Raw genomic sequence first — 23,779 nt, 5'->3', positions numbered from 1 at the left:
GAGTGAGTGAATGACTGAGTGAGTGAGTGACTGAGTGACTGAGTGAGTGACTGAGTGACTGAGTGAGTGACTGAGTGAGTGAGTGAGTGACTGAGTGAGTGAGTGACTGAGTGACTGAGTGAGTGAGTGACTGAGTGAGTGACTGAGTGACTGAGTGAGTGACTGAGTGAGTGAATGACTGAGTGAATGACTGAGTGAGTGAGTAGGTGAGTGAATGACTGAGTGAGTGAGTGAGTGACTGAGTGACTGAGTGAGTGAGTGAGTGAGTGACTGAGTGAGTGAGTGAGTGACTGAGTGAGTGAGTGAGTGACTGAGTGACTGAGTGAATGACTGAGTGAGTGAGTAGGTGAGTGAATGACTGAGTGAGTGAGTGAGTGAGTGAGTGACTGAGTGAGTGAGTGAGTGAGTGAGTGAGTGACTGAGTGAGTGAGTGACTGAGTGAGTGAATGACAGTGAATGACTGAGTGAGTGAGTAGGTGAGTGAATGACTGAGTGAGTGAGTGAGTGAGTGAGTGACTGAGTGAGTGAGTGACTGAGTGAGTGACTGAGTGAGTGAGTGACTGAGTGAGTGAGTGAGTGAATGACTGAGTGAGTGAGTAGGTGAGTGAATGACTGAGTGAGTGAGTGAGTGAATGACTGAGTGAGTGACTGAGTGACTGAGTGAGTGAGTGAGTGAGTGACTGAGTGAGCGACTGAGTGAGTGAGTGAGTGAGTGAATGACTGAGTGAGTGAGTGAGTGAGTGAATGACTGAGTGAGTGAGTGAGTGAGTGAGTGAGTGAGTGAGTGAGTGAGTGACTGAGTGAGCGACTGAGTGAGTGACTGAGTGAGCGACTGAGTGAGTGAACCGACCTGGTGAGGTGGGCTGCCGTGTGTCTAAATCTACTGCACAATGCTGTTATATTACGAGTCTAAAGCCACAGTCTGAGCTCACAGGCCTGCGTTATACGACTGACACTCAGCAGCCACAGCGCTCGACTCAAATCAGCATGTAGTGCAACACGTCACTTTATCTCTATGTTCTTGATTAAAAAGCCCAAAGAGCAGAAGCCCTTAATCCCCCCACACGCCCCCCAGGGAGCCCAGAGAGCCAAGCGGCTGACAGACAGGCGATAAATTACACCCCACCCCCCACAGCCCCCCACTACGACGGCTCTGTGTGTGTCTGTGTGCGGGGAGCCTCAAACTGAGTGTTCACTGCGACATTGTGTAACACTACATCATCAGAGGATCGTATCCTGCTCCCGTCACACTCCGATACCCTCCACACACACAAGCGTGAGCGCAGGCACAACTCTCTCACACACACACACACACACACACAACTCTCTCTCTCTTCCCAGCAACATAGCCTACACACAGAAGACACACACACTGAATTTTGTCTGTTCATCCTTCAGATTTGAGAAATCAATCACTGATCGCACTTCGAATACTGCAGTTCTGTATTCATGAAGTCTGAAATCCATGTTGTAGCACAACAAAGCCAAATCAAGCCAGTTATTCACAATAAAGCGTTCACTACAAAAAAAAGGGATCTTGGCAAGTAAAATGATCTTAAACCAAGTCGATAAATCTAATATTTCTCCTGTTGAGATGGTGATGAGCTTATTTAACTTATTTCCAAACATTTTTAGTTATTTTAAATGATTTTATTCAGAGATTTGTCTTGATAAAATGACTTAAAACAGGTCAAAGTTATATATATATATATATACACACACACACACACACACACACACACACACACACACACACACACACACATATGTATCAACAGTACTGTGAAAGTTTTAGGCATCTAAGCACATTTGTAACCAGTTGAACTCAGCAGTGAGTTTATCACAATATACATTAGAATAAAATCCATAATTCAAATAAACAGAAACAATAAACAGTAACAAGAATTTCTTGGGTCCATATTTTTCCTTGACACCTTCACAGCCGCCACAGAGACTCGTTAATATCATCAATTACATCATGAGCTCAATTTACTGAGCACTGATTGGTCAAACCAGGAGCTGCTTTTTAACTACATATAATACTGGGCTTCCTCGAGGAGAGGCTTGGAGATGGTTAAACAAACACACGTACAGAAAGTCACTATTTATTGTGTGTGTGTGTGTGTGTGTGTGTGTGTGTGTGTGTGTGTGTGTGTGTGTGTGTGTAGAAATTAGCTAATCTTATAAGGATTGCACAACCATCTCATAATAAGAAATATTATATAGACTGACTACAATTAAGACAATTTCACTTGACAAGATACTATTTTTTGCAGTGGTCATGTTACTCTGTAGGTCAGGGGTGCACAACTCCGGTCCTCGATGGCCAGCACAGGTTTCCGTTTCCCTAGATTATCCACCTCGTTCAATCAGCTAGAATCTGTATTCCAGATGGCCTCAATCAGACTAGCCCGTTCCGACTGAGGTGTCCACATGGACGTGCTCTATTCCCATTGAGCTATTAGTCATTATTAACGGATTATCAGGCTGCATGTAAACGTGGCTGATGAGCATCCATATCAGGCCAATGTCAGTAGGAAACGCTGGATGGAACAGCCTGTTGGAGGGAAAAACAAATGAATGTAGCTGAGTCAACAGATCTATCCTATCTCTCATGACGTTAGCTGTGTGGTTCTTCCAGTGAGGTTAATAGAGCTTCACACCTCAAATCGCAGCTCGTCAAGGGTTCTTTAGCAAACAAAACGGTTCTATATAGAACCATGATCGCTCAAAAGAACCCTTTGCATGATGGGGATCTCTGCATCATGAATGTGCTGTAAATGGTTCTATATACAACCTTCTGACAAGGGTTCCATATAGCGCCAAAAAGAGTTCTTGTATTGTTACGATGTCAAGCTTGAACCATTTTTGGTACAATATAGAACCATCTACAGCACGTTCTCAGTCAATCTTCACAGTTTTGTTAGTTACTAGCTAGGCCAGATTGTTGTATGCGTTGCTATGGTGACCAGCAGTCTGCGGTGATCTTCAGGGTTAAAGGGTGAATCAGCAGTTCTACATTAACTCCAGAGTTTAAGACGATTTACTGATAAACTGAGTTGAAGGACCAGCAGAGCTTTATTTTACTGTAGAGGAGGATTTTTTTATTATTACCTGCAAATCTAATTCTGCTCTGGAGCCACAACAGGGCAGTAAAAGAGGCACATGTTGCTCCAGAGCTGCATTTTGCTGACCCCTGACACGGGTAAATACAACAGACAAGTGAAACGAAGCAATCTGGCGTTTTATTCACACGGACAATACTGCCTGGTTTTTGAGTTTTGAGAAGAAGAAGCACTTAAAAGTCTGAATAAGTCTAAATGTGGCTGGCTTGAGTATGAAAAAAGGAGCAATCTGGAGTTTCACACACAAGCAAACCATAAAATATGAAAACAGCACTGTAGTACAGTGCAAAATGTCGTGCGAGGCGCTTATAAGCATTTATATAAGCGTTTATAAGCCTGTAGCTATCTTGATGGAAAAGATGCAATCGAGTTTATATTGAGTGTATATGATAACCTAGAAAGAGATTCGAGGAGAAGTGCACACAATCCGTCAATGCTGACAACACCGCAGTACAATGCTAAAACTGTTATAAGCATTTATAAGCATTCATTTACTGTTCATAAGCCTGTTTTCAAAAGAACTGATTGCCAAGACGCAATCACAAACGTATCCTGAGTTTACATGCTAACCTAGAAGCAGATCTGAAGAGAATTCATGTAAGTCGTAAGCTCGAAAACAACGTCGCAGTACAGTGCAAAAATATCTTAATAAAGCATTTACAAGCCTGCTTATAAACCTGAGCAGAGCTGACTTGAGTCGTAACAAGCAATCTGACGTTTCACTCACTCCCTGATTTCTGCGAAAAACAGTTTTGAGATTAATTAATAAGCTCTGATACTGTAGTGCAACACAAACCAACGCTAGACTTTACGAATGAACCATGCGTGTTACAAGATGTAAAGTGTTTATAAGCGAGTCACTGAACACCACTGAGTCACTGAACACCACTGAATGTTCCACACGGACCGACACAGCGAGCGTAATCCTCTCCAGATCTCCACGGCATGTAGGACATCAGCAGTTAATGAAACGCCATTAAAACTAATTGTGGTCTAATTGCGCCGTTATGTAATTACACACAGCTTTTCACTGGAGAGCGTGAAGAAGAAAAACTGCATCAGGATAAATCAGAGCCTGAACGCAGCGCCGCACTCACCTTTACTGAGGAAGCCGCTCCACATTTTACTCCAAACACACACACAAAACCCGCACACACACAGCTCTGACTTAACGTCCTTCAGACTGAAAAGGAAAAGGAGAGAGGGGGAGAAGGAAAGTGGAGAGAGCGAGCGAGAGGGAGTGGAAATGAGAGAGAGAGAGAGAGAGAGAGAGAGAGAGATTTTCACTGGGAGGGAAAATAAAGTGTGTGTGTGTGTGTGTGTGTGTGTGTGTGTGTGTGTGTGTGTGTGTGTGTGTGTGTGTGTGTGTGTATTGATCTTAAATATACAGTGTGTGTGTGTTGTGTCACACAGACACAGGAAACACTGCTGCTTACAAAATCTCTCTCTCTCACTCTCACACTCTCTCTTTCTCTCTCTCTCACTATCAGTCTTTCCCTCCTCTCTCTCTCTCTCTCCCCTCTTTCTCTCTGTCTCTCTCTCTCTCTCTGTCTCTCTCTCTCTCTCCCCTCTTTCTCTATGTCTCTCTCACTCTCTCTCTCCCTCTATCAGTCTCTCTCTCCTCTCTTTCTCCCCTCTTTCTCTGTCTCTCACTCTCCTCTCTCTCTCACTCACACTCTCTCCCCTCTTTCTCTATCTATGTCTCTCTCTCTCTATCAGTCTCTCCTCTCTCTTTCTCTCTCACTCTCTCTCACCTCTTTCTCTATGTCTCTCTCACTCTCTCTCTCTCTCCCCTCTCTCTCTCTGTCTCTCTCTCACTCTCTCTCTCCCCTCTCTCTCTCTGTCTCTCTCACACGCTCTCTCTCCCCTCTCTCTCTCTGTGTCTCTCTCACACTCTCTCTCCCCTCTTTCTCTATGTCTCTCTCACCATCAGTCTTTCTCTCCTCTCTCTCTCTCCCCTCTTTCTCTCTGTCTCTCTCACTATCAGCCTTTCCTCCCTCTCTCTCCTCTCTCTCTCCCCTCTTTCTCTGTCTCTCACTCTCCTCTCTCTCACTCACACTCTCCCCTCTTTCTCTATCTATGTCTCTCTCTCTCTCTGTCTCTCTCTCCTCTCTCTCTTTCTCTCTCACCTCTTTCTCTATGTCTCTCTCACTCTCTCTCTCCCTCTATCAGTCTCTCTCCCCTCTCTCTCTCTGTCTCTCTCACACTCTCTCTCTCCCCTCTTTCCCTATGTCTCTCTCACCATCAGTCTTTCTCTCCTCTCTCTCTCTCTCTCTCTCTTTCTCTCACTCTTATCTCTCTCTCTCTCTCTCTCTCTCTCTCTCTCTCTCTGTCTCTCTCTCATTTCTCTAATGAAATCAAATTAATTCAGATATGCTTTACTGGATTGACAGAATATGTTGCCAAATTGAGTTTTCATTAATATGATAACTGAGAGAGAAAGAGAAGAGAGAGAGAGAGAGAGAGAGGAGAGAGAGAGAGAGAGAGGAGAGAGAGAGAAAGAGCATGTGAGAGAGAGAGGAGAGAGTGGGGAAGTGAGAGAGAGAGAAGAAGAGTAAGAAAGAAAGAGACCGGCTCTTAGAGAGTACTTGGATTTAGATTAAAAGAGAGAGAAAGTGAAAAGAGAGACAGAGATAGAAAGAAAGAAGAAAGCTTTCATTATACTCAGACCACAAGACTGGAAAGCAAGATAAGAATAAAGATCAAAGAAGGAATGAATTTCCTCCTGTCTATTCCTCCATTCCTTCCTTTCTTTTGTCCTTCTTCCCTTTTACCCCTTCTTTCCATTCTGCCTTCATTCCTCCCTTCTTTCTACTGCTCCCTCCTATCCTTCTACTCCTTCCTTCTATTCCATTCTTCCTGCATTCCTTCCTTCCTTTCTTCTGTTCCTCCAATCCTTCTTACTATTCCTCCCTTTTTCTTTTCTCCCTTCTTTTCCTTCCTTCTATCCCATTCTTCCTGCATGCTTTCCTTCCTTCCTTTCTACTGTTCCTCCAATTCTTCTTACTATTCCTCCCATCCTTCCTTCCTTTTTCTTTCCTCCCTTCTTTATTCCTTCCTTCTAATCCTATCTGTCCTTTCTTCCACTCCTCCATTCCTTCCTTCCTTCTATTCCTCCCATCCTTTATACCTTCATTTTTTCCTTCCTTCCTCTCTTTCATTTTTCCTACCTTCAATTCCTTCCTTTTTTCTTTCTTCTGCTCCTCCCTTCCTTCCATCCTGTCTATTCCTTCCCTCCTTCCTTATCCAGGATTTATGGTGTCTCAGTTAAAGTCTGCTCTTCTGATTCTTTTGATCGAAAACGAAACGCTAACGTCTCCAAACTGAGAGCTGTGAGTCACAGAAACTGATCAACAAATCAGGATAAAATTAAACCACAACAAGAAACGAGTGTGTAAATGTAAACATCTGTAAACATCTGTACACATCTGTACACATCTGATTCCTCTCAGATCAAGAACAGATCAATCAAAAAATGTCTTCAGTAGTTGTGAGATGTCTCCAGTCCATGTGTTCGTGTTGTTCGGTCTTTCACGTCCATTTGTTGTGTTTCTGTTCGTCGTGTCTCCGTATTGGCTCACTGGACCTGGACTGGACGGATTTGCCGTAATAAATCTTGCTTTTCTCAGCACGTGCGTCTGCCTCCACATCGCTCCACACTGGCATTCAAAACACTGGAGTCACTTACCATATTAATAGTTTTGGTTATTTCATAATAATAATAATAATAATAATAATAATAATAATAATCTTCTTCTTCTTTCGGCTGCTCCCTTTAGGGGTCGCCACAGCGGATCATCTGCCTCCATCTTGCCCTATCCACTGCCTCCTCTCCTTTCACACCAACCATCTCCATGTCCACCTTCACTACATCCATAAACCTTCTCTGAGGTCTACCTCTTCTCCTTCTACCCGGCAGCTCCATCTCCAACATTCTTTGCCCAATATATCCACTATTCCTCCTTAACACATGTCCAAACCATCTCAACCTGGCCTCTCTGGCTTTATCTCCAAACTGCTCCACCTTCACTGTCCCTCTGATCTGCTCTTGTCCATCCTCGTCACTCCCAACGAAAATCTCAGCATCTTCATCTCCGCCACCTCCAGCTCAGCCTCCTGTCTTTTAGACAGAGCCACAGTCTCCAAACCGTACATCATAGCAGGACGCACTACTGTCTTTAAACCTTCCCTTTCACTCTTGCTGTTATCCTTCTGTCACACATCAGCCCTGACACCCGTCTCCACCCACTCCATCCTGCCTGCACCCTCTTCTTCACCTCTTTTCTACACTGTCCAATAATAATAATAATAAGTTATGTAGCACTTCTCATGCTGGTGGCAGCTCAAAGTGCTTCACTGACAGGTGATAAAACTTTGTTATACGAGAAATCATCAGTGTTTATTTAGAATCAGAAGAAAACGACACAGATCAGACTAGAAGATAAACACCTCGAGATGTAGCTTTAATAAAATGCTCACAGAGATGCGTTTTAAGATGCTTCTTCAAAGTGAGCACTGAGCTCGACTGTCTAATAAAAGGTGAACTGAGCTCCACAGTTCAGAAGCAGAATAACTGAACGAGTCTCTCCGTGTTTTCTGTGTTTCACTGAAGGTGTTTGTAGAAGGTCAGTATCTGCAGATCGAAGATCATAAACAGACAGACACTCTGCGATGCAAGAGGATGTAAGTGATGTAGCAGAGCTTTAAAGTCCATCCTGAACGATACAGGCAGTCAGTGCAGCTCTTTAAAAACAGGACTGATCTGATCTCTCCGTGTTGTTTTTGTCAGATGCTGTTGCGTTTTGTCCGAGTTGTAAAGGTTGCACTGTTTTCCTAGGAAGTCCAGTAAGAAGACCATTACAGTGATCAACTCTGCTTTTCTCTGCGTCGCTCTGAGAGAGAAAAGGCTGAACCTTAGCGACATTTCTCAAATCATACAAAACTACTTTAGTGACCGTGTTTACATGCAGACGAAACGTTTCCTACTTCAGGTTTGGTATATGAAGCTAAAGAACTTATATACAAAAATAACTTGGACAGTGTGTTTTTAATGTGACAAACTATACTGCAAATGGCATTTTACATGTACACTGTACATTACAATACACTGTAATTGTCTATTTACTTTTTTGTTTTGTAAAGTGATCTGCCTTGAGGTTTGATCTCCACTTCTGAAATGAGAATTCTGGACTTTACTTTTGTAATAAATTCATTCTGGACACATCCGACACTTTTTCAATTCTTTATTAGCTTTTTAGTGTCCTAGCAGTTACATATAACCTGTGAAGCTGCACAGGACTCACAACTTATATTTATCTGCAACCTAATTGGCTTCATATCAGTGAAAACACATATTCTAGCAGTTTGTACCTCTTTTCTCCCCCTCTGTCTACAGTCTTTCACATAGGACTGTACTCACTGCTCTGTAACTGTGCAGTAATGAGCTGCTTCGCTTTGAAGTTCCACTTACTCTAACATGCAGCAGATGCACACAGGCTGCCAAGGGCGACCAAACCAATCCAAAGGTGACCCGCACGACCTGACACTTGTGATTGCACCCATGTAAGTGTATATAAGTTGCCCCGCAGCTCCGGAAGCCTCCATCAGCTGCCAAACAGCATAGCTGCAGCACGGAACCGAATATTTGGCATTGTTAAGGAGCCGAGGCGATCACCCTTACATCTACTCATCATTTCACACAGAGCAGCACCTGTTGGGCCTGGACACACGTTAATTAAAGAACAGAATGAACTGAGAGGAAAGACGAGCCGCTTGGTGACGAGAAGTAAACAATATTCAAGCTACGGCACGTGGGACGTTACTGATACCGTAACCATACAGACCTAATTTAGCCAATGCACCCATATCATGCACACGTCCACCACTGATGAGTAGCTGTGACAATTACTCCAAAATCAAATAAACCTACACATTTCACAATAATCTGCACAGAAATGCTGTTTACACCCACAAAACTACTGCCTAAAAAGCTACACTCTATAGAAAAGGCCTACATAATGCATATATAACAACTCTTTCATCATATATTACATGAGCTCATAAAGCTACATAATAAGCACAAAACTGCTATAATGTGCTCATAAAGCTACATAATAAGCACAAAACTGCTATAATGAGCTCATAAAGCTATGTAATAAGCACAAAACTGCTATAATGAGCTCATAAAGCTACGTAATAAGCACAAAACTGCTATAATGAGCTCATAAAGCTACATAATAAGCACAAAACTGCTATAATGAGCTCATAAAGCTACATAATAAGCACAAAACTGCTATAATGTGCTCATAAAGCTACATAATAAGCACAAAACTGCTATAATGAGCTCATAAAGCTACGTAATAAGCACAAAACTGCTATAATGAGCTCATAAAGCTACATAATAAGCACAAAACCGCTATAATGAGCTCATAAAGCTACATAATAAGCACAAAACTGCTATAATGAGCTCATAAAGCTACATAATAAGCACAAAACCGCTATAATGAGCTCATAAAGCTACATAATAAGCACAAAACTGCTATAATGAGCTCATAAAGCTACATAATAAGCACAAAACTGCTATAATGAGCTCATAAAGCTACATAATAAGCACAAAACTGCTATAATGTGCTCATAAAGCTACATAATAAGCATAAACCACACAATGTGTTTAAAACCACTGTTTATGTTAATTAAAGTATGAAGGTAAATGATATTAGATTATATTAGTAGAATGCTATAATCCCTACACTCCCAGCTTGTTAATGTGCCATAAGATGTCTTATGTATTAGACAAGATGACTCAAGACTGTCTTAAGACATACGAGCGAAGACGCCGTCTTTGTCTTGATACATGAAAATTAAAGTCTTAGGACATGAAAGTAATTATTTCCTGTGTCTTGAAGATGAGGCACAACTTACTACATCATTTTGCCTTAATCTATTGCATGATGTTGCCTCAGGGCAACAAATTCAATTGCCTCAATTTACAATAACATTAAGATTAAGATTAAGTGACCCTTATTAGTCCCACAACGAGGACACTACACTACACTACACTACACTACACTAGACTACACTACACTACACTAGACTACAATACACTACTAGACTACAATTCACTACACTACACTACACTACACTACACTAGATTACAATACACTACTAGACTACAATACACTACACTACACTACACTACACTACACTACACTAGATTACAATACACTACTAGACTACACTACACTACACTACACTACACTACACTAGATTACAATACACTACTAGACTACAATACACTACACTACACTACACTACACTACACTAGACTACAATACACTACTAGACTACAATACACTACACTACACTACAATACACTACACTACACTACACTACACTAGATTACAATACACTACTAGACTACAATACACTACACTACACTACACTACACTAGATTACAATACACTACTAGACTACACTACACTACACTACACTACACTACACTAGATTACAATACACTACTAGACTACAATACACTACACTACACTACACTACACTAGACTACAATACACTACTAGACTACAATACACTACACTACACTACAATACACTACACTACACTACACTAGATTACAATACACTACTAGACTACAATACACTACACTACACTACACTACACTAGACTACAATACACTACTAGACTACAATACACTACACTACACTACACTACAATACACTACACTAGACTACAATACACTACTACACTACAATACACTACACTACACTACAATACACTACACTACACTACACTACACTAGACTACACTACACTACACTAGACTACAATACACTACTAGACTACAATACACTACACTACACTACAATACACTACACTACACTACACTACACTAGACTACAATACACTACTAGACTACAATACACTACACTACACTACACTACACTACAATACACTACACTAGACTACAATACACTACTAGACTACAATACACTACACTACACTACAATACACTACACTACACTACACTACAATACACTACACTACAATACACTACACTTCACTACACTACACTAGGCTACACTACACTAGACTACAATACACTACACTACACTACACTAGATTACAATACACTACTAGACTACACTACACTACACTACACTACACTACACTAGATTACAATACACTACTAGACTACAATACACTACACTACACTACACTACACTACACTAGACTACAATACACTACTAGACTACAATACACTACACTACACTACAATACACTACACTACACTACACTACACTAGATTACAATACACTACTAGACTACAATACACTACACTACACTACACTACACTACACTAGATTACAATACACTACTAGACTACACTACACTACACTACACTACACTAGATTACAATACACTACTAGACTACAATACACTACACTACACTACACTACACTAGACTACAATACACTACTAGACTACAATACACTACACTACACTACAATACACTACACTACACTACACTAGATTACAATACACTACTAGACTACAATACACTACACTACACTACACTACACTAGACTACAATACACTACTAGACTACAATACACTACACTACACTACACTACAATACACTACACTAGACTACAATACACTACTACACTACAATACACTACACTACAATACACTACACTACACTACACTACACTAGACTACACTACACTACACTAGACTACAATACACTACTAGACTACAATACACTACACTACACTACAATACACTACACTACACTACACTACACTAGACTACAATACACTACTAGACTACAATACACTACACTACACTACACTACACTACAATACACTACACTAGACTACAATACACTACTAGACTACAATACACTACACTACACTACAATACACTACACTACACTACACTACAATACACTACACTACAATACACTACACTTCACTACACTACACTAGGCTACACTACACTAGACTACAATACACTACACTACACTACACTAGACTACAATACACTACACTAGATTACAATACACTACTAGACTACACTACACTACACTACACTACACTAGATTACAATACACTACTAGACTACAATACACTACACTACACTACACTACACTACACTAGACTACAATACACTACTAGACTACAATACACTACACTACACTACAATACACTACACTACACTACACTACACTAGATTACAATACACTACTAGACTACAATACACTACACTACACTACACTACACTACACTAGATTACAATACACTACTAGACTACACTACACTACACTACACTAGATTACAATACACTACTAGACTACAATACACTACACTACACTACACTACACTAGACTACAATACACTACTAGACTACAATACACTACACTACACTACAATACACTACACTACACTACACTAGATTACAATACACTACTAGACTACAATACACTACACTACACTACACTACACTAGATTACAATACACTACTAGACTACAATACACTACACTACACTACACTACACTAGACTACAATACACTACTAGACTACAATACACTACACTACACTACACTACAATACACTACACTAGACTACAATACACTACTACACTACAATACACTACACTACAATACACTACACTACACTACACTACACTACACTAGACTACACTACACTACACTAGACTACAATACACTACTAGACTACAATACACTACACTACAATACACTACACTACACTACACTACACTAGACTACAATACACTACTAGACTACAATACACTACACTACACTACACTACACTACAATACACTACACTAGACTACAATACACTACTAGACTACAATACACTACACTACACTACAATACACTACACTACACTACACTACAATACACTACACTACAATACACTACACTTCACTACACTACACTAGGCTACACTACACTAGACTACAATACACTACACTACACTACACTAGACTACAATACACTACACTACACTACACTACACTACAATACACTACACTAGACTACAATACACTACTAGACTACAATACACTACACTACACTACAATACACTACACTACACTACAATACACTACACTACAATACACTACACTACAATACACTACACTACACTACACTACACTACACTAGACTACACTACACTAGACTACAATACACTAGACTACAATACACTAGACTACAATACACTACACTACACTACACTAGACTACAATACACTACACTACACTACACTAGACTACAATACAATACAATAGAATACACAGTGCAATACACTAGGGGGCAGTGAGCACACTTGCCCGGAGAGGTGGGCAGCCCAATCTGCAGCGTGCGGGGAGCAGTTGGGGGTTAGGTGTCTTGCTCAAGGACACCTCAGTCATGTGCTGTCTGGTCTGGGGATCAAACCGGCGACCTTCCGGTCACGAGGCTGGTTCCCTGACCTCCAGTCCATGACTGCCCCAACATCACACATATGTAAAGACAACAATGAGGTTAATAATAAGGGGAAGAGTTTGAGTAAGTCAATAAAAAGCAACATTTAAACCTTTTTTAACATCCAGTCCATTTTTTGTTATGAGAATTTGTAGAAAAGTGTCTGTTGCCTTGAAGCACCACTGTGTGACAGAGGACTGGATTTAGCTGGACACGAGCCAGGTCTCGCTACTTTAGGGAACATGGCTCTATCATTTCTTCCCATTGCCGTACAATCTTGCCTCAAGGCAACAAACTCCAAAAGGACACCTGCACATTTTTAAAAATGTTCTTGGCTTTAACAATCAGGTCCGAAGAAATCAAGGATGATTCTGTGCAAGAAAGGTGGATAGATTTTTTTTTTAATTGCTCTCATAATGAGTGCAGTAGAGGACTGGGATAAAGAGGCTTTGTGTCTTTAGACAGTTCAGTTAAGAACAAAGAGTGATCCCTTTTAAAAACGTCCTGTGGGACTGGGAGTGAGTTATTACTGTGGCACTCCCACTAAAGATTAACACAAACCATAACAAGTAAGCTTATGGTTTTTGTGTGGTATTATAAAAGAATCCTGGCTAAGATTTGACTTGCGGTACTTTAGTGATGGTTTTGTGTTAGATTGTTACAGAAAATACAGAAATTCCCCTCAGTCTGTGACAGAGCTGCCTTGAGCAAGGCACCTAACCCCCAAATGCTGTGGATAGGGCTGCCCACCGCTCTGGGCAAGTGTGCTCACTGCCCCCTAGTGTGTGTCTTCACTAGTGTGTGTGTGTGTGGTGCTTCACTGCACGGATGGGTTAAATAAGGAGGTGAAATGTCCCCGTTGTGGGACTAATAAGGGTCACTTAATCTTAATCAAAAATCAATTTCCTTTCATTTCCACTTAAAAATGGTACAATTGCAGTCAGTCTTACTCATTTGCAGTTAACCTGCCCACATGGCACGATTAACACAACGTTGCTCTTTGATCTATAAGAAATCGGAGTCGGAAAGATTCTCTACAATTGACCATTTTACACCAAACCACTCGGAACGGCTCTGTTTACACATTCAGCACTGAAGAATTCAGAAATTTGGAAAAATTGGTGGAGTTTCCCTTTAAATTATTATCTCAAAATTTCTGAAAACGCAAACAATAAACAAATGCATTTGCGTAGTATACAGGCCTACAGGGTTTCACCAAAAAATGACATAAGGTTTAGTTTAAATATCACTCACAGTTTTGCTTATTTGCATATGACATGTCACGATTAACACAACGCTGCCCTTTGATTTATTTTCAATGAACAGTCATAACAAGAGACAACAAGCTAGAAACCAAACAGAATCAACAAACTAAGAGGAAATAGATCCACTTAACAGCTCTAGCCTGGGCACTTCATTCACTCTCTTTAATGTCTACACTTCTATTTCTGTTCTTAATTAGGTCAGGGCTGCCCAAAGATAGACCATGAGGACTTTTAATTTGGCCCACCAGAAAGAGAGAACAAATATTTCTTTATAACTTTATATAACTTATTAAAGGGGAACTCCACCAATTTTTTAAAAATTCTACAAAATGACATGGGTTAAGACGTAAACAGAGGCATTCAGAGCAGTTTGGTGTGAAACGCCCTGTTCTAGAGAAACCTAGAGTCAGAATTGTTCACAGTGGTGGTGATAGGAACCAGACGTCTGCAGAGTATAATGGCCCTGAAAGCACCCTCACAGCTGCCTGATATCCGACACATTGTTTTATGATTTTTACATTTTTTTTCTAAAGTTCTGGCTTAAAATGCATATTAGTCCATTTATTTTAATCAATTCAGTGCAGAGGGATACATGCAGGGCATTGTGAGACAAAATAGGCCCCGGAGAAAACATTTTTCAACTTATTTACCTTCATCAACATTCCATATAAAACAGGTCCCACTGGTGGTTTTGAATGGTAAATAAAATATCTATATCTGTGTTGCAGCCACGGCGACCCTTGATTCCTGTCACCACCACTGTAACGAAACCTGAGTGTAGCACAGCATGTGCTACCTCAGGCACAAGGAGGACACTGGAGGCAGGGTTTAAGGTTGCAGCAGCCATTACTTTAATTCCCAGAACACAAAAACAAACAAAACCAACGCCACGTTGCGCTGGCCACTTTTCAGTGGCTGACGCTAACCAGCCTTTTCAGTCTCTTTACCAAGCTTTTCAGCTCTTACAGTCTCGTGCTGCTGCTTGTCCCTCTCGCTCTGTTCCCACTCAGCTCTGTTTAAAGGCAGTCACGCTGCCAGCCAGATGAGAGTCAGCTGGCTCTCATTAAGGGCAGCGTGAGACCGAGAGCCGAAAGAGAACGAAAGAGATCTCGCCTCTCCGCCGCCTCATTACCACCCCCAGCTGGCAGCTCAGCCGCCTGGGTTGAACGTAGCGGCCTCACTGTGTAACAGGGGACAGGGCCCGGGTGGCAGAGCTCAGGACTCGCTCCTTCCTCTGGTGCCTCTCGTAGCTGGCACCAGCGCCGTGCTCCTCCTCCCAGTGACTCGTGTCCGTCAGGGGAGTTCGGGCTTTGCGCTCCGCCCCTCCACAGTCGCGGCTCTCTCCCTGGCATCTTCGCCGAGGTCCGTTGCCGCTGAGTGTTTGGGCCCTGCTTCCTGCCAGCCCTCACGGCCGTCATTGTCGGGGCCCGGGAGGCGGGCGCATGCCACATACCCCCAACACCCAACGCAGGCTGGGAACCCAGCCCAAGCCACCGCACCCCACCAGGGAAAGACCCAGCGCTGGGCGGGAGGGCGGGAGGACCAAGCCGCCCCGTGGGTAGGGACTCCCTCAGCGGCCGGTCGCAAGTCTTGGAGTTCGGCAGGTCACGGAAGCCTGGGCCAACCGGCGGCACAGACAGGGTCGCACTGACGTCCTGGAGTGCAGGCGGGGCCACAGCAGGCGGGGCACAGACACTTATTGTAGACCTTGAAATATTACATGGACACTTGAAATATTGGTCACACTTTATTTGGATGGTCCCCTATAGAGGCTTAAATCACTGAAAAACGTTCCGCTAATGGTCAGTTGATTATCATAGTTAAAGCGGTTAGGGTATTGCTTAGGAGTCGCGGTCAGTTTAGCCTCGAGGTTAGGTTAGGGTTAGAGTTAGGGGTAGGGTTTGGAGCAGGGACAGATTTAATAAAGTCTTTCATACTGAACGTGCAGTTGCACTTAATAGACATTTAGCTGAATGTTACTTATAAACCGACTGAGCATTTCCAAAGCATCTACAGTGGACCACCCAAATAAAGTGTTACCGAAATATTCGAGCTTCGTCTTTTAGACCTACCTGTCTGCTTGAACTAGACACCTGGTATCCTTTCTTTACTGTGAGTTCACTAAGACTTGGGCTCAGTTTCTGAGCTGCTGAGTTAACATTAAGCATTTATGCAGTGGTGGATGAAGCACACAAATCGTGAACTCAGGTTAAAGTAGAGACCCCCCAAGGTAAAATATTACTCCAGTAAAAGTAGAAGTTCCTCCCTTTAGACCTCCACTTGAGTAAAAGTACTAAAGTATTTCCCTTCAAATGTACTTAAGTATAAAGTAAAAGTACTAAAAGAGTAATTCTGGCTCTGATCTGGTCCTGTTATCATTTTTATAACCAGACTGGCTTCATGAACTCATTTCAGGTGAAAGTCCTCCAGCGTCTCTCTTGGTAAACCAGTCTTTTAATAGAACGTCATTAATTAGTGACGCTGACGTCTATTAAAATGATCAGAAGCACAAAACACTGAAGGTAAACAGTTTCCATCAGGGAGAACCGAGTGGCTCTGAAATCACTTTTTACACACAAGCAAAGTTTCAGTTTCAGATTTATTTACAACTTAGTTCCAAGTTTAAGTTGAATAAAAACTGGCTTTAAACTCAGGATCACAGATGAGCTCCTTTACTATGTTGATCTGTAGGCGTCTGTTCATAAACATAAACCAGCCCAAACTCATTTACTATAAAATGAAATGGTGTTTGTAGAAATTCAGAAAAAAGCCGCGTCAGTCTCGACTGCATATGTGGACATATTTCTATATTGAGCTCTATTTACACAAAGTTAGGTTAGTTCATCATTTATGTTGAACAGACTCTCCCAAAGTTTTACGCTGCTGCGCTGACGTTGAACCGCGTGCTGCACTGGGTCGGTATGACCGACAGGTCAAAACCAGCTCTAAACAAAGTGACCGCTGGGCCCTGATTGGTGCTCTGGCTTTGCGCTTCTTTCGTTTTGACATGTTACGTTTTTATACACACAGAAACCAAAAGGAACGACAGATTTCTCAAAATGTAGGAGGAAAAAGTCGGATATTAGACTCTGAAATGTAGTGGAGTGAAAGGAAAAAGTCGCCCAGAAATGGAGAAACTTCAGTACAGATACACCAAAAATACTAAAGTACAGAAACTCATTACATTTACTCAGTTACTGCGTTTATGAAGGTTGAACTGCTGCTGAAATGTGTTTGGTAATATGACTGGTGTGGAATTGTGTAGAATTGCTGTCCCATAGATTGTTGTTGGGGTAGGAGAGTCAGAGAGCACATTACGTTGCTGTGCATGCTGGGGACTGTAGTGAAGCGCATTGTGAAACAGGCCAATAATAATAAATATTTATAAGAATTAAAATACTTCTGCGGGCCGGAAAGGATTGTGTGGCGGGCCCAAACTGACCGGCAGGCCTTGTTTAGACATATGGGCTCTAATGGATACAGACGATGCTCCTCTCTGAGCTCCTCTAAGAGCTGCAAACATCTCTGACAATGAACTGACCGAGAGATTAATCCACAGCTCAGAGACTCGACTCTTATCAGACCCTCCCGGCCCTCGCTGGCCCCCCTCTCTCAGCTCCTTTGAGGCTCAAAGGAAATTATTCATGTACATCTGCTGAAATTCAACCATGAGTGACGCTATTAGGAGTTAAATCCTCTGTTAATGAAGTGTCGCACCTCCAGTGCGGCTGTAATTACTCTTTTTCTTCTGTCACGTTCCCTCTTTCTATATTGCTCGCTCTCTCTCTCTCCCCTTCTTTGTCCTCTCTCTCTCTCCTTCTTTCTCCTCTCTCTCAATCTCTCTCTCCTTCTTTGTCCTCTCTCTCTCTCTCCTTCTTTCTCCTCTCTCTCCCTCTCTCTCTTTTTCTACTCTCCCTCTCTCCTCTCTCTCACTCTCATGTTGCTGTTAATGGTAAAAATCTTTCAAATTAACCTTTTCAAATCGAGGATGTTCTAAAGGAAGGACAGAGTTGAAAAATACACTCAGTTGTCAAAGCTGTAAAATTTATTAAGTTGATTAAAGTTTACACCCCCCCCCAAAACACATACACACACACACACACACACCCCTAAACACACATACACACCCCCCCAAACACACACTCTCTCACAGACTGACAGATTAAACCTCTCGCACTTAATCCAGCCGCCGGCCCTCTGAGCTGCCCCTAATGAACACCAACATTTCTGACCTGTTGACTAGGTCACTTCATGAAATACCATCCACTTCACAAAGCAGGTGAGAAGGCCTCGGAGCGCCGGCTGTAAATCACTCGCATGACTGTCCTAAAAGCCCAAGCGTTCACAGCCATGCACCACTGCACCCATCTTCACTAATTAGACTTCCGTTTGGGAAGCAGGTGAGCTCATTACAGTCATCACTCTGTGTCATTCAGGGTCGTAACTAAATACCGAGAACCCCGGAAAAGCGCATCTCAATAAATAACTTTTTCCATTTCTGATGGGAAACAAGGAAAAAAACATTTGGCTTTGTGGACACAGTGGTCAGCAGCCGTACTCCCATCTACTCAATTAGAGAGAATGGGAACGTGTTCATGGATGGATGGGTGAACAAATGAAAATACATGAATTAGAATTGAGAACCATTTGTCACCGTGTTTGCACACTGTGGAATTAGACCTCTGCATCTGACCCATCCGTGCAGTGAAACACCCTCATACATACACTCTAGTGAACACACACACTAGGGGGCAGTGAGAACACCTGCCCAGAACAGTGGCGGGGGGGTTAGGTGCCTTGCTCAAGGGCACTTCAGTCATGGACTGCCAGCCGAGGGGATCGAACCGGCAACCTTCCGGGCACAGAGCTGATTCCCTAACCTACAGCCGACGACTGCCCCCATGAATGGACAGCTAGAAGGTGAAACGACTGATAAATGTAGAAATGAATGGTAAGATGGAACGATTAATGGACATGGATATTTGGAAGGATGAAGGAATAGATGGAATAATGAATGCATGAGTGGATGAACAAAAGAACAGATGAATGATGGAGATGGTTGAATGCATAGACGGATGGATGGAAGGACTGTTGAAGAGATGGCTGGATTGATGGATGGATAGATGGACAGATGAATGAATAGAGATGGATCAACAGACCGACAGTCAGATGAATGGATGGATGGATAGAGGGATGCATCAACAGACCGACAGACAGATGGATAGATGCATGGATGATGGACAGATAAATGTATGGAGGAACGGATGGACAGCAGGATGGATTTACAGACCGACAGTTAGATGGACGGATGAATGGAAAGACAGTTGGACAGATGGGCAGATGAATGAACAGAGAGATGGATCAACAGCCCGACAGACAGTCAGATGAATGGATGGATGGATAGAGGGATGCATCGACAGACCGACGGACAGTTAGATGGATGGAAGGATGAATGGACAGATGAATGAACAGAGATGGATCGACGGATAGAGGGATGAATGACAAGGATGAAGGATTCAAGGATGAATGGACAGATGAATGAACAGAGAGATGGATCGACAGACAGTCCGGCTGAGTGGACGGATGGATAGAGGGATGCATCGATAGACCAACGGACAGTCAGATGAATGAATGGATGGATAGAGGGATGCACCGACAGACCGATGGACAGTTAGATGGATGGACGGATGAATGGACAGATGAATGAACAGAGATGGATCGACGGATAGAGGGATGCATCGGCAGACCGACGGACAGTCGGATGGATGGATGGATGTGTGCTGCTGGGTTGCGTGCTCCTTAGTGTTGGCCGGCTCCGCTGTAACATTGCAGGAGGCAGCAGAGCAGCCGACTGAAAGCAGAGCACCAAACTCCTGCCAGGAGTAAAGCTGCTTAATGAGAGGAAAGGCTTTTGCTGCCAAGGTATTAGAGGATCAACAAAATGTTGCCTTCCTCCTTTTTTCTCTCTCTGTCTGTGGAAGAATATCTTCAGATCTGCGGGTTTCCTCTCATATAAAACACCACCTAACCCAGTTCTGCAGAGCTCAGCTGCCAGCTGCAGCGCACACATGTTGGAGGAGAAACTGGAAAAAAGAAAAGAAATATTAAAGCTTTTGTTTACCAGAGTGAATATATGGACTCATTTTTCAACATCAAACAGAAAAAGCGCAGCTATTATTCAACCCGATATTAAATCCAAGAACAGGGCCGCATTCCCAGAAAGACGCACCACAGCAGAACAGATCCCAGAATAGTTTTACAGCACAGGACGACAGACGGGCGAGCAAAGCCAGATAAGGTGGCAGGTGAACACAAAACGAACCAGAAAAAGACTTAGAAATAGCTTAGAAAAGACTAAGAAAGAAAAAAATGATACATTTTATAATAGCAAGCGTTAGTAACTTAATAGGCCATTTAATCATCATCTAACAGATGAAGACCTTTAACCACTTTTTATAGAACAGATAGTTCAGATCCTAAAATCTGATTGGCTGAGCTGCATTCAAAGCGTTCAATATACCCACACCTATGACCAACTCACAACAACTGAACTCCGTATCACTGCGTCATGGCACAAAACAACCGTGTGTTGTTACAGGAATAATCTTTATCTCTTATGCTGCTCGGATGGACCATCGAGTGTGTTGATCAAGCAAGAACCCATTTTTTGTTTATACTGAGTGACTGACAACTTATGTTCTTGACTAGAACTGGGGCGCCGCTGGGTTGGTGCTAAATAAGACCCGTGGTGATTATTTGGTGACCAAAAAGCACTTATAATAAGGTTTTTGCTCTGAACAGTGCAGTTATCACACGTTCACTGTTATACAACAAAAAGTTTAAAAGTTCATGAAATGACTGCAACATACAGCGAAGGGCGACGGGACGTTCTCCTCATTCTGCGTCCATGGTTGCTTGCCAACAATACCTGCTCTAAAAGAACTACATTTATTGGTGGAATACTTGTTTGTGTCAATTATTATTATTATTATTATTATTATTATTATTATTAATAACAAATCATTTTCTAAACACCAGTGTCTTTTATCATATTTATCATGTGCTTGCTGCAATAAAAAAAAATAAAAAAGCAATAATCCACGAGAAGCTGTGTAAGACACTCAAACCTGGAATCTTAGGTGTTTATGATGATGAAATAGGACAGAATAACTCTTCTGTTTTAAACGAATAAGCAGTTTATAATGTGGAAGCTCTCTGCAGACTGCAGTCCAGTGATGGAGGGAGAGGAGGGAGTGACGGAGGGAGAAGAGGGAGATGAAGGAGAGACAGAGGGAGAGAAAAAAGTGATGGAGGGAGAGGGGGGACTGAAGGAGAGAGAGGAGGGATTGAAGGACGGAGACAAGGGAGTGACTGACGGAGAGGAGGGATTGAAGGACGGAGAGGAGGGATTGAAGGACGGAGAGGAGGGAGTGACTGACGGAGAGGAGGGAGTGACTGACGGAGAGGAGGGATTGAAGGACGGAGAGGAGGGAGTGACTGACGGAGAAGAGGGAGTGACTGACGGAGAGGAGGGATTGAAGGATGGAGAGGAGCAATTGAAGGAGGGAGAGGAGCGATTGAAGGAGGGAGAGGAGCGATTGAAGGAGGAAGAAGAGGGATTGAAGGAGGAAGAAGAGGGATTGAAGGAGGGAGAGGAGGGATTGAAGGAGGGACAGGAGCGATTGATGGAGGGAGAGGAGCAATGGAAGGAGGGAGAGGAGCGATTGAAGGAGGAAGAAGAGGGATTGAAGGAGGAAGAAGAGGGATTGAAGGAGGGAGAGGAGGGATTGAAGGAGGGACAGGAGCGATTGATGGAGGGAGAGGAGCGATTGAAGGAGGGACAGGAGCGATTGAAGGAGGGACAGGAGCGATTGATGGAGGGAGAGGAGCGATTGAAGGAGGGAGAGGAGCGATTGAAGGAGGGACAGGAGGGATTGAAGGAGGGACAGGAGCGATTGATGGAGGGAGAGGAGCGATTGAAGGAGGGACAGGAGCGATTGAAGGAGGGACAGGAGCGATTGATGGAGGGAGAGGAGCGATTGAAGGAGGGAGAGGAGCGATTGAAGGATGGAGAGGAGCGATTGATGGAGGGACAGGAGCGATTGATGGAGGGACAGGAGCGATTGAAGGAGGGAGAGGAGCGATTGAAGGAGGGAGAGGAGCGATTGATGGAGGGACAGGAGCGATTGAAGGAGGGAGAGGAGCGATTGAAGGAGGGAGAGGAGCGATTGAAGGATGGAGAGGAGCGATTGATGGAGGGACAGGAGCGATTGATGGAGGGACAGGAGCGATTGAAGGAGGGAGAGGAGCGATTGAAGGAGGGAGAGGAGCGATTGATGGAGGGACAGGAGCGATTGAAGGAGGGAGAGGAGCGATTGAAGGAGGGAGAGGAGCGATTGATGGAGGGACAGGAGCGATTGATGGAGGGACAGGAGCGATTGAAGGAGGGAGAGGAGCGATTGAAGGAGGGAGAGGAGCGATTGAAGGATGGAGGGACAGGAGCGATTGATGGAGGGACAGGAGCGATTGATGGAGGGACAGGAGCGATTGATGGAGGGACAGGAGCGATTGAAGGAGGGAGAGGAGCGATTGAAGGAGGCAGTCCTGCTGGTCAGGTTTTACTCAGAGCTGGAAGAGTAAATTGTCCGTGCAGCTCTGAGCTCATGCAGAACATCAGACACAGACGTCTGCATCATTCCTGCTGCTCCAGCACTGAGATGAAACAAACAAACAGATAAATCCTTCCTTCCTCAGAGCAGGAGCTGCGCTCTCTCTCTCTCTCTCTCTCTCTCTCCGTCTTTCGTTTTCTTTCTTTCTCTCTCTCTCTGTCTGTCACTACCTCTTTCTCTGTGTCTCTCTTTCTCTCTCTCTGTCTTGCTTTGTATGTC

At 43.0% G+C, this 23,779-nt stretch overlaps 1 protein-coding gene across 2 annotated transcripts in view; it reads right to left on the bottom strand.

The window, feature by feature from the left end:
* znf385b (zinc finger protein 385B) overlaps positions 1-23,779 on the bottom strand; it is a 297,663-nt gene that overhangs the window by 182,407 nt on the left and 91,477 nt on the right. The window contains exon 1 of one of the 2 annotated variants that reach the window (XM_017710602.2): positions 4,223-4,293. The exons of the other annotated variant lie outside the window; for it this stretch is intronic. Within the exon in view, the coding sequence (XP_017566091.2) occupies positions 4,223-4,247 (25 nt within the window). The 5' untranslated portion in view covers positions 4,248-4,293. Of the gene's footprint in view, positions 1-4,222; positions 4,294-23,779 lie in introns of those variants that run through there. 2 annotated transcript variants of the gene reach the window in all.

Source organism: Pygocentrus nattereri, chromosome 6, assembly GCF_015220715.1.
Source record: "Pygocentrus nattereri isolate fPygNat1 chromosome 6, fPygNat1.pri, whole genome shotgun sequence".
NCBI lineage: Eukaryota > Metazoa > Chordata > Actinopteri > Characiformes > Serrasalmidae > Pygocentrus > Pygocentrus nattereri.
The sequence above is the reverse complement of the archived record's forward strand: the minus strand, read 5'-3'. Positions and strand labels throughout refer to the sequence as shown.